The sequence below is a fragment of the Coenobita brevimanus genome, chromosome 46, assembly GCF_032717465.1.
Source record: "Coenobita brevimanus isolate Jiangsu-jjx chromosome 46, ASM3271746v2, whole genome shotgun sequence".
NCBI classification, from domain to species: domain Eukaryota; kingdom Metazoa; phylum Arthropoda; class Malacostraca; order Decapoda; family Coenobitidae; genus Coenobita; species Coenobita brevimanus.
This window is the reverse complement of record NC_136999.1, coordinates 40,282,301-40,295,495: the sequence shown is the minus strand read 5'-3', so window position 1 is coordinate 40,295,495 and position 13,195 is coordinate 40,282,301. Positions and strand designations below refer to the sequence as shown.

Sequence of the window (13,195 nt, the reverse complement as noted above, 5' to 3'; positions counted from 1 at the left end):
GGCCAAGAAAGAATTGATTGAATTTGGGGGCAGATCCGGATCCGGATTTGGCATTGGTGGATGTATGAACTCTCTGAATGCTTTCTAGTTTTATTCTGTCCGGTAATTTTTATTGATGTTTCCAGAGTAAGCTTGTACTCGTCGTTGCCGTACAGTGATTCATCTACTCTGCCAGAACGAGTGGCCACCTGGACTGCTTACAGAGGCCTGGTTCTTGCCCCCACCACCCACCTCTTCCCTTCAAAGTTTATGAAGTAAGTGATTTATACCTGTAGAAAGCAACATTAACCAACATAAAGCAATGTTTTACCTAAACAAAGGAATACTTGACTCTTATACAAAACAATACTTTGCCTCTACCAAGCAATATTCTGGTCATACAAAGCAATATTATACCTATACAAAACAATATTTTAACAACACAAAACAATACTTTACCTGCAGAAAGGAATATTATACTCTTACAGAGCAAAGTCCTAACGATACAAATGAATATTATAACTATACAAAGCACTATTCTAACCATACAAAGCAATATTATACCCACACAAAGTAATACTGTAACCAAACAAATCAGTATTTTTCCTATTCAAAGCTGGTCGTATATACCACAACAATATTTCAGTATCTCGTCCGTGAATTTATGGGCTATATTTAAGCGATATAAATTCTGTGTATTCACAAAGCAGGAGTGTCCCTCACTGGAAAGTCTGTATGCCTGGATATTTGAGACATGTTTTTGAATACAAAGTGGTCCACATATAACGCTCCACTTCCACTCCGCCGGGTGATTTCTCGTGCTGCGAGGACGACCCAGTCAGTGTTGTCAGTATCTACCTTGTATCATGTACTTATTCCTACTGCCACTGCCAAAGCTGAGCCAGCACTAGCCGGCAGACCCGTCCCTGCTACATATAAGTTACTTCTACGTGAGTCTCTAGTAGACGTGCCCTGTATATGTCAATATTAAAAAGATGCTGTTTTGTACAAGATGAACGCGAGAATTACATATGCTTTTAGCTAAAATTTATGACATCTAGAATAAAAGAACATAAGATATTAATGACTCTTGCACAAAGAATAATTATTCTGTTTACAGCCCCGTTAATAAGTCCTCAGTCAACATAGTATTGTCCTTCACTGTTATGACATCATGCACAAACACACCACAAAGCCAGCCAGGAGACAGGGCGTGTGTGCTGGGCAATCCCCAGGTCCTGTCCTGCCCCCTTACTGTTTTTTAACCAGCCCATACCCCACTGACCGGGCTAATGTATGGCCCGGCCTGCACTATAGGTGCAGGGAATCTTTAACCCGCGCCGTCCCGAGGACGTATTTCCACGTCCTCACGTTTTGTCACAGCTAATCCCGAGGACGTACTTCAACGTCCTGCAATTGCAAGGTTCATAATTTCCACAATTTTCAATTTTCGCGAGTCATTTTTGGTACGTATACACGGGACACCTTCCTCAACAAGATGCCAGGCAGAGACAATGCCTTACCCAGCATGACCTCCTCCCCCCCCTGCATGCCCTTTTCTCAGCAATTCACCTGTTATCAGTGACCTGGCCAGTATAGCCATGTCATGCCACGGTACGAAATTCAGGGCCAGAGTGATTCCCCAATCGATGACAATGTGGAGGACAAACTTTACATAGCATTAGAGGAAGAAACAATTAGAAATGATGATCAGGTAATGTGGCAAAAAAAGGTCAGGTATTAGTGAGTGAAACAATGCTTATAATGCCTATATTACTGCTTGAAAACCAATATACTCTTGTACTACATATAAATTCGTAACAGTAAATAAATAAATACCGTTTATGAGTGGTGTGAAATAGTTATCCTCCCATAGAACTCGTTTTCTTTGGTGCCAGCCTGATAGAAAACCCAGTAAGGTAAGGAGGCTCTCCTACCTGTAATGAGTATTTTAAACCTCAGGTGAGCGATTTCTCTATGAATTTTCGATGTTTCTCACCAAAAGCGAAAGTTTTAGCAAAAAAAAAAAAAGGGTCGAAAAATGGTCGGGATTGGGGGGTACCAGTGGTCAAAAAGTGGTCGGGACGGGGCGGGTTAAACGAACGAACGAACGACATCATGCAGGCGATTGCGGATGCTGGTTTTGTAGCTCTTAATTTGTGGTTTTCGCTAACCTAAGAGCAACCACCATCTCAATAATGCAGCCGATTCATACATGTATATAAATTTCCTCATGCTACTAAAGCCATGACATTATAGGTGAGAGAGCTGATCGAATGAGGAAGTAAGGTCATTATTGTACGTCACATACTTAACAGACTGATAAGACTGTCTAATCCTTAAATGGCCCACAGTGGTTGAAGTTAAGTGAGGATAGTGAGAAAATGATAACAGAGAGAGAGAGAGTCCTGGTGCTATGGAGTTAAAAGTGAAGGATACTTCGATTTTCACTCGACCAATATACAAACTGTTATTTATACAGCCGTTTAAAAGGCCATTGGGTAGTCCTTGAATTTAGATACAATTTTTATATCCGCACTCACGAAGCGAGACCAGGTATTGTTTTACTCGACGTGTGTGTGTGTGTGTGTGTGTGTGTGTGTGTGTGTGTGTGTGTGTGTGTGTGTGTGTGTGTGTGTGTGTGTGTGTTTGTGTGTGTGTGTGTGTATGTGGACAAAATACAGTAATCACTCGACTATCGGTCATAACAGAGCCAAAGGCATGATCGGATACGGGCAATGAACGGATACACTACCTATACCCATTCCCAGCCTATATGTACAGTACCCCTCCTACCTATACCCATTCCCAGCCTATATATACAGTACGCCCCCCAGTTTTGGCAGTATTCAGAGGTCTTTCGGCTTTTAGACATTAAAGCACACATTGCAATATGCAATATAATCCTAAACACTAAGGAAACAATGCATAAACAACATCAACAACAACAAACAGTATGCAAAACCCTACCAATATGTACAATACCCCTCGTAATTCTGGCAGTGTTCTGAGTTTTTTTTTGATGTTTTTAGACATCAAAGCACACATTGTATTATGCAATCTAATCCTAAACACCAACAAAACAATGCATAAAGAACAACAACAACTACTACTACTACTATTGATATGCACAGAACCTAATTTTGGCAGTGTTCTGCGGTCTTTCATCAGTATTTAAACATCACAACACACATGAGAATATCCAGTGTAATGATAGACACTAAGAAAACAATGCATGTACAACAAAAATAAACAAAATAATATCCTACCTATAATGTACAGTACCCCTTCTAATTTTGGCAGTGTTCTCCAGTCTTCCAGCTGTATTTAGACTTCAAGACACACATGGGAATATTCAGTGTAATGCTAGGCGCAAAGAAAACAATGCCTAAACAACAAATGTCCAAAAAAAAAATAATGAAGACCTTCTCGAGAATTCAAAAAGTTTCTGTGACAGTAAGAGTAGTAGTAGTAGTAGGTGTTCCCTAGGCAGTCCGGCCAAACAGCCCCTAGTCCCTTAGGAAGGCCATGACCGAGACCGAGCTTTCCCACAGAGCTCTCAAAGAGTGTATGTTGTGTTGTTGGCGTAGGTGATTGTGTGCAATGCAGTCTTCCATAATGTGCTTAATAGTATGGGGTGCTGTGTTGCATCCTGGACAGGCATCAGCGACGGAGTCATCCAGCCTCTTCTGGTAGCTTAAGAGGGGTGGATGGTGCCCACATCTCAGCCTGGCCAGGTGGACCCTGTCCTCACGAGGTAGATAGGATTCAGAAGGGTGGATGTCAGGAGGCCGTGGATGCAGCTGTGTGTTGTCTTTAAGTGACTGAATGGAGCGGCGAGTGATCTGGGTGTGGATATGCTTCTGGAAGCTGGTCTGAGGGTCTGAGGTGGGGGAGGGGGGAGAGATGACAGTATTTGTGTATGGTATCGTGTGCCGGGTGTTCTTTTGATGTTCCTTGTTGTGGGTGGATGTGCTACCATGTAATATAGTGGATGTTGTGGGTTTGTGGAGGCTTCAGCAAGAAACTGGGTGCCTCTCATGTCTAGGTGATCCTTGACTTTGAGGACTTTGGTTTCTTGATGTAGGTGGTCTGTGGGTGTAGTAGCTGTGCAGCCTGTGATTATTTTTAGGGCCTTGTTCTATATGGTTTGTAGAGTGTTGTAGTGTGTTTTGGTGAGGTTTGAAGCCTAGGCAGGGCTTGCATAATTCATCACTGAACGTGTGCATTGTTTGTATACTGTGGTGATGGTTTCTTTGTTGTGTCCGAATGTTGTATGGGCAAGTGACCTCAAAGCATTGAGTCTTGGTGTTATTTTATTTTTAATGTTTGTGATGTGTTGTTTAAATGACATGGATGTATTGTATGTTACACCAAGGATTGTGTGTGTGTGTGTGTGTGTGTGTGTGTGTGTGTGTTTGTGTGTGTGTGTGTGTGTGTGTAGTAGGGGAGTGTTGTTTATGGTGAGGTGTGGGATGTGACTGTGTTCTGCTGTCCAATTTGTGGGAAGGGTCACTGTAGATTTGGCTGGGGCTATTTTGAGCCTGTTTGTGGTGAACCATTCGTGTAGTGTGTTGAGGTACGGTTGAATGATGTGTGCAGCTGTGTTTGCGTTTTGGTGCATACATGTAAGTGTTATATCATCTGCATAGGAAGCTATGTGTATCTGTGGTGTGTGGGGTGTAGGTATGTCGTGCATAAATAGGTTAGAGCAATGGTGGGAAAGGGTACTGAGCTCTCTGAGAGCTCCTTCTGGATTAACATATATATATATATATATATATATATATATATATATATATATATATATATATATATATATATACAATAGTATGGCTAAGTTTCTTCGTACCCATTTCGTCTGATATGGAAAAATTAATAACTTGCTACACACGTCAGCTATTTCACTGTATCACTTGTATTGTTTTTCGTCTGCTTTTTTTTTTTTTTTAATACAAATTTTGTTTCTCTTAACTCCTAGAATCCGGGTGACGTTTGTATTTATTTATTTATTTATTTATATATTGCAGCTACAAGGCGGTTATATTCATTTTGCCAATGCATCTTTCACTTCAAGGGTTTATTCAGGCTGAGATCCGTATTTTCGTTGCTTAAGAAAGCTTCCAAGCACCCCTTCCTGAGCGATTCTTTTTCCGTATGGGTGGTTACTATTCTTTAGTATGTTATTTATGCAGAGAATATGGCGATACTGGAAGGGCTGATGTATCACAGAAGAGGACATTAAGGCATTATAAACACAATAAATCGCTTAGGGACAGAGTTAGGGAACTTCTTCAACTGACAAAAATAAAGGCCAGGTGTATCTTACCCCTCTCTTTAAAGAAAAAAATATATATCCTAAGCTGAATATGCTCGTTAGAACATGGCAAGAAATAAATGAAAAGGGTTCCTGCGGCTTTGTACGTTAATATACTCGTATAAGCAATGTTGACCTTTTTCTGAAGACTGTCTCAAGTTTTACCATTATGATATCTCCATAATTTTCCCGTTAGGTTTATTCATCGGCCACATCTGATAGTAGCGGCTGACGAATTCCCCACACAAGTAGCGGTGATGGTGGATGATCCTACAGCGCCGGGGGGAAAGCGGCTCACCTTCAGGGGACCCAGTCATAATGCAATTGAATTCCTTGCAAAAAGAATCAACTTCAGGTAGGTCACACTCCAAGATGAGTCTAAATTAATCATAGGGATATTCATTTGCCTTCCATTATTATATTTTTAAAGACAAATAAGAAAAAAGTGTATTTGCAGATTAGATAAAAACGTTTGTCTCATTTCTTTTCATGTGTCCAACTTTGGAAATGAGCTGAACAGCCCGTTCGCCAAGGCCCGGTACTTTTCCTACGTACTATACATCTCCACATGCCACCACTCTGGAGCTAAAACCCACCGTCCATACCGAATACATGCCATGGTTGTCTCTTAACAAGTCGATGAGTCTTTTGATAGGTCAGTAAAACCTGTTTAGCTAATTCAAATACCTAAAGTGTCCCCTGCCCCAGTCGGGATTCGAACCTTGTCCACTGGGTCTGCAGGCCACCCCACTACCGATTCGGCCACTGCCACCCTCATCATATCTCACGTAAACATAGCGTTACCATATCATGAAATAACTGAGAAGTATTTAAGTTGATGTATGCTGAATATGAAGAGAGAGAGAGAGAGAGAGAGAGAGAGAGAGAGAGAGAGAGAGAGAGAGAGAGAGAGAGAGAGAGAGAGAGAATGTTACGCCTGTTACTGCAACCTCTTGCAGTCAAGTGGTAGAACATTGAACTTGGCCGAAAAACTGGAGAGCAGAGCTAAGCTAAGGCAGCGAACAGTCTGAGGATATGGTTATGCTTAAGATCCACAAATCACTATTTTGTCACAAAAACACTCCCGTTAATACCAGGTTGCCGTAGTTGGTAATCAGTATCGATGGTGGGTATTAGTGCCATAGTGGTAATGCCATCTGATGACCACAGGAAATATTATTGGACCTCAGTGAACGGACGGCCTAACACATGTCTAGAGGCAGATAAAGCAGAAGATAACATATTTAGTGCACTTCCACTCAGGTACGGACTAGAAGTATTTGTAACCTGAGGCTAATTTTGCTCAGAGACTACACACCTACATACTGTACATACATGAACATACATACACATACATACATGGACATATATACAAACACACATATACATACATACATACATCCACACATACGTTTATTCATTAACAAACTATTGTCACACGGGACTGCCACAGAACATAAAGAAAAACGTTGTCATTGTTCTTTCCATACATCAATGGATAAAAAGTCAGATTTGCGATACTATATTTACTATTTATTCAAGCTAAATAAAAATAAACGAACTATAAACTATAAGGGCAATAAACTGAATTTCCCATATTTATTTATAGGAGGCCCATCACAAACTTGAGGCCTAAAGCTTCACCTTAATTAGCCTCAAGACAAAATCCGCCATTGCTTTCACTAGTGATCTTCTATACAGTAAGCAAAGACTGTGTAATGTTCCCAGTGGTGTAGATGCCATATACTGTAGTGGTCTGGCATGCTCAGGGACTGGATTGAATTTTCTTATTATTACTCGTCTTTAATCTGGGTCTGCATTAAACTATAGGGTCCATTTTTTATATATACTGGACTATAGACCTTACTGAGTTCATATAATGCCTGTAAGTCAGTTTAACAATACAGTGAAAGAAAAAACCTACCATGTTGATGTATTTTCTGCCATCACTGGCCTCAGTACTAACAAGGCATATAGGCCTGATGGGGTCCCTCCTGTTGTTCTCAAGAACTGTGCTTCTGTGCTTACACCCTGCCTAGGCAAACTCTTTCGTCTTTGTCTGTCAACTTGTACCTTTCCTTCTTGCTGGAAGTTTGCTCTCATTCAGCCAGTCCCAAAGAAGGGTGACCACTCCCAACCCTCCAACTATCGTCCAATTGCTTTAACGTCCTGTATTTCCAAAGTTTTCGAGTCAATTCTTAATAGAAAAATTTTAAGGCATCTTTCCTATCACAACCTTCTTTCCGATCGTCAGTATGGGTTCCGTCAGGGACGCTCCACTGGCGATCTTCTCACCTACCTTTCAGACTCCTGGTCATCCTCCTTTCGGGACTTTGGCGAAAGCTTTGCCATTGCACTTGACATCTCAAAGGCTTTCGATCGAGTCTGGCATAAATCTTTAATTTCCAAACTGCCCTCCTACGGTTTCTATCCTTCTATCTGTGCCTTCATCGCTAGCTTCCTTTCTGGTCGTTCTATAGCCGCTGTTGTAGACGGCCATCGTTCGTCTCCTAGATCTATCAACAGTGGTGTTCCTCAGGGCTCTGTCCTATCACCAACTCTCTTCCTTTTATTCATCAATGATCTTCTAAGCTGTACACCTAACCCTATCCACTCATACGCAGATGACTCCATCCTTCACCTTTTCATTTGGTTCCCGCAACGCCCATCTCAACAGTTACTTCAACAAACAAGGGATGAGGCTATGGCACACCTAATGTCTGACTTGGCTCGTATCTCTGACTGGGGTAAAAATAATATGGTTGTCTTTAATGCATCTAAGACTCAGTTCTTACACCTATCAACCCGACAAAATCTTCCACAGGTATACCCACTAATGTTCAATAATATTCAGCTTAATCCTGCATCATCCTTGAACATGCTTGGGGTTTCATTTACTCGGGACTTATCTTGGAAAGATCATATTACATCTCTTATAAAATCTGCTTCCAAGAGATTGGGTGTGCTAAGCCGACTCCGCTCTTTCTTTACCCCTGCACAATTGTTGACTCTATACAGGGGTTTTATTCGCCCCTGTGTGAAGTACAACTCTCATGTGTGGGGAGGCTCCCCACATACAGCTCTTCTCAATTGGGTGGAGTCAAAGGCTTTTCGTCTCATTAACTCTCCTCCTCTTACTGACTCCCTTCAACCTCTGTCTCTTCGCCGCACTGTTGCATCTTTATCTCTTTTCTATCGCTACTTTAATAGTCACTGCTCCTCTGAACTGTCTGCTTGCATTCCTCCACCTCTAAGACGGGCGCGTAGCACCCGTCTGGCAGCAAACTCTCATCCTTTTTCTGTCCAACTCTCCAATGCAAGAGTTAACCGTTACTCCCAGTCTTTCATTTATGCAACAGGTCAGCTCTGGAACTGTCTCCCTCTGTCTGTATTTCCTGCTGCCTATGATCTCCAGTCTTTCAAACGCAGTGTGTCCAGGCATCTCAAAATGATCGGATCTTGAATTTGGCTCTATATTGTATTTTGTTTCTCTCTTGGAGGGAACTGTTATTGCGGGCTCATGGCCTTTGGTTCCTTATTCTATCTATCTATCTATTGCCAGACGCCTCAATCCCGTTTGGGGTGGCCACAAACAAATCGCCTCCAAGTCGCCCTGTCCCCCGCCATTTCACTGCCCTGCTCCCAACTCACACCCCCCTCTCTCATATACCTCTCCACCCCATCCCTCCATCTCATCCTCGGCCTCCCCCTCCCTCTTCCTCCCTCCACCTCACTCACATACACTCTCTTCGTCAGTCTTTCACCCTCCATCCTTTCCACATGGCCAAACCACCTCAGTGTGTTCCTCATAACGCTTCCTATCACATCCACATCCACACCACAACGCTCCTTTATATCCTCATTCGTCAGCCTGTCTCTCCACGTGACTCAACAGGCTCCTCTTAAATAACTCATTTCCACTGCTCTCACTCTTGACTTGTGTCCTTCCAACAATGTCCAAGCTTCACTTCCGTACGTTAGAGTTGGTATCACAATTCTGTCATGTAGTAACTTTTTCACTTCCATGCTCACTTCCCTGTTTCTTATCACTGCTTTCAAGGAACCAGCAACCTTTCTTCCCTGCTGTACCGTTTCAAGCACTTCACCCTCCAAACCTCCATCCTTACTCATCACACTACCCAAATACTTAAACGTACTCACATTTTCCAATTCCTCACCATCTAACCTCGCTGTACATTCACTAACTTCACCTCTCTCAAAGACCATCACTTTACTCTTCCCTACATTCACCTTTAGGTTCCGTTTCTTCCCGGCATAAAAAAAAAAAAAAAAAAAAAAATGCAAGCAAAAGGAGAGTAGCTGTTACCCCAGACTCATCTGAGCGTGATCTTGAAGAACTGCAGGCCAAAGTTGCCATTCATCTGCACTCCATCATCTTCCTTTCTCAGGATAAGGAGAGGATTGGGGGAAGTGTGTATACAGTAGCTAGGTTGCCCCAGTGCCTGGTCATGTCAGTGATACCGTGTGAAGGCAATCCTTCCCAGCACCAGCAGAAGAGTAAATAGAGGGAAGGAACATGTGGGCTAGTATGAAAGAGGTGAATTAATCTAGGATTACCGCGACTTAGGGTTGAGCGGGGAACAACCAAACTATAAAACTGAGGGCAACAAAAATGATGGCTTGGATGTTTCAAAGCACTTCACGTCAGGGTGTAATTGATTTAGCAAGCCTAGCATATATGAGAGGCTTTATGACAAAGGCAAAGGTTCCTTTAATGGTAAAAGGTGTTCAGCAGCAAGCAATACAAATCAGATATCCTGCCTGCTTCTAAATATTCTTGCATTAGACACCTGCTACACGAGACACTTCCTAGTCACCATCCTTTCCTTTTCCCTGTAGTGATCTCTTAATTCATGGGAGCAAGGGCTGCAGTGGAAGACAACCAACACTAACGCGTGAATATCCATGAGTATCTTTATAATGACTTTTATGTCTATATGTAATTGTTGTAAATTATCTCATCTTTATCCTTGTCCATTTTCATCATTATGACGAAGTGTCTGCTTCAATATCCAGTAAAAGATTTAATCGTGCTTCATTAATGTAACTAGTAATAATTAGGTGAACCGTTGATTTTTCTTTTCTCCTATGCCAAATTCTCGGCATAGATGTGAGAGTCCATTTCCTGAGGGCCAGCTGTCCTCTTACGCACAACAAACCTTCACGTGTCGCCAGTTTCATACCGAATGCATGTTAGGATTGTGAAATTCAGACTTGTCCAGTGATACTGATGGGGATGTTTTAATGGTGGGTCGGTTATCTTGTGGAAGAATAATAAAGACTGACCAATTTCAATGATTCAAATGTCCTCTTTCTTAGTCTGGGATCGAACTCGTATGGATTCAGACAGCAGACCACTTTTCTCACCAATCGACCACACCCTCGCCATTAACACCACATTTACTTCAGGTATTCCTACGTGAGGCCTGATGACGGGGAGTGGGGCGACCAGCAAAGTGATGGCTCCTGGAATGGAATGGCGGGCCAGGTGTTCAGGGAGGTGAGGTCTTAGGGAAAAAGTTATGATTTATTAAATTATATGATGAAGATTCCTAAAGTATAAGCCAGAGCTGAGGGCATTTGTTGTCTATGCAGGGTAGCCCATATATAGCGCTCCATTAGAGCAGGGCCTGATGACGGGGAGTGGGGCGACCAGCAAAGTGATGGCTCCTGGAATGGAATGGCGGGCCAGGTGTTCAGGGAGGTGAGGTCTTAGGGAAAAAGTTATGATTTATTAAATTATATGATGAAGATTCCTAAAGTATAAACCAGAGCTGAGGGCATTTGTTGTCTATGCAGGGTAGCCCATATATATCGCTCCATTAGAGCAGGGTCTGATGTTATGTGTTGCAGGGACGGCTCAGTCTGCTGATGTGGGTATTGATGTGGCAGTGAGAAGACATGAATAAACGACACATTAGGCATTGATGACGCTGACTAAGCCGTCTCCACAAAACATCCCCTGGTAGAAGAAAAGATGAACGCTATATATGGACCACCTTTTATTTAATATAGACTCCAAGATGCGACCAAATACGCGGAATGTCTTCTATTAATGAATATTTTTTTGTTTACTTAGCCCTAGACACGTCTATCGCACAAAGTGTAACAAGGAATTGACGGTTTCTGTCTCTCACCACGTATAAACTTGCCCGTGAAAGTTAACTACTGAAATTCCTTAACTCCTTCACGGTGAGATAAGTTATTTTCTTTAAGTCTCATTGCAGGCACATCTATAGCACCTCATCATTTAGAGGGATTGTAAGATAATACATCCTTGAATATATTTGTCAAAACCGGTTTATCAGGAAGGAATATTACGCTCAAATCTCTCGTTGCCCTTCTCTTTTTTTCTTACTTATCTTAATACCTTCCAGTACAACCCCCAGCAACATAAGCCGGCCTCTTGCACTGCATTTAACTATAAACAATTTGACAATGTGCACGTGAACATGATGAACATGTTTAACCTCCCCAGAGTGCATGAGCTTTGCTGCCCCACTGCCCTGCCCCGATGGTTCCAAACCCTACCCGTCCAGGAGGAAACCCCCTGTGGGTCTACACTTGCTGGCGCTCTATACCCCATGAAGGTCAAACCCCCCTGGGGTGATGAATCCCCTGAGAAAACTCATTTTCCTCTGGAGGGCCATCCCATGCAATGGAATCATCATCCCACGTTGAAGGATCTCGTTAGGAAATTTACAACTCATGACATCAATGTTATACACTAACATCATTGTTGTTCACAGACATCAATGTTAAGTACCGATATGAATGTAGAAATGAATGTTGTTCACTGGCAGTGTTGTCTGGCAACACCAGTGCTGTTCATTACCATCAATCTGTGTACTGACACCAATGTTTTTCCCTGACATGTGTTGTGCATTGTCATTAGTTCAGTTCCTGACATTACTGTTGTTCACTGACAGCAATGAGAAATCAGATCTTCTCACATAATTCTCATCAAAGACCATGTAACTCACTGAATCGGGTAGACTAGGAATCATAAAAAGGAGATCTAAATTTCTGACATGTTTCAGTACGGTAAACCCAGGAGTAAACAAATGAGTGACAATGATATTCGCAGACTCATAGTTCTGAAAAAAAGAAAGTGTTGTTCCACGTACCTTTATCCAATTAAGTGTCTAAGGTGCACCATTCTGTGCGGCATCACAGTTCAATGATGCTTCTAAGTTGCCACCGTCCTAGATGCTACTCTCCCCCTAAACCTGGTAATAAATATGTTATTGCCAGTACTAACCTCATTATATTTCAGGAGGCTGATGTTAGCGCCGGACCATTTGCTATCACATACACCAAGAAAAAATATATGCACTGCTCTCCTGGGGTCTCCATGACCCAGTGTAAAATTTTTGCCGCCCGTGGTCGACCTAAGGTGGACCCCTGGGGCTTCCTGCTGCCTCTGTCACCGATGGTCTGGCTGGCAGTGATGATGACCCTGCTGGCAGTGATCGCTGTCATGCTTCTTATGCCTTCCTGCCTTCCACCACAAACTAACCAGCCACTCAGACAAGAGGCCAACGTCATCAACTGTATTCGCATTCTTCTACAAGAAGGTAACACGAATATCACTCTTGACATTTTTTATACTGACGTAGTTATTTGGAATTATATTAACCTCTTTTGTTTTAAACAGACGTGTCTGAGACGTCTGGGTGGTGGTGGTGGGAACGTATGGTGCAAGGAGTGTGGATGCTGATGATGGTGGTGTTAACACAAAGCTACGTTGGCAATCTCATGTCCCTCCTGGCCGTCAGACACATCGATCATCCCTACCAGAACCTGAGAGATGTCATTGACGATCCCAGTATCAAAATACTTCTCATTGCTTTCGTCACACAAATGCCATTTTTTAAA

The 13,195-nt window shown here is 42.4% G+C and overlaps 1 protein-coding gene across 1 annotated transcript in view; it reads left to right on the top strand.

Moving 5' to 3' along the window:
- LOC145398702 (uncharacterized) overlaps window positions 1-13,037 on the top strand; it is a 42,460-nt gene extending 29,423 nt beyond the window's left edge. Inside the window, exons 6-10 of the mRNA XM_080271504.1 lie at window positions 126-254; window positions 5,493-5,651; window positions 11,796-12,006; window positions 12,594-12,752; window positions 12,975-13,037. Coding sequence (XP_080127630.1) covers window positions 126-254; window positions 5,493-5,651; window positions 11,796-12,006; window positions 12,594-12,752; window positions 12,975-13,037 — 721 coding nt within the window. The remainder of the gene's footprint in view (window positions 1-125; window positions 255-5,492; window positions 5,652-11,795; window positions 12,007-12,593; window positions 12,753-12,974) is intronic.
- The last annotated feature ends 158 nt before the right edge of the window (window positions 13,038-13,195 follow it).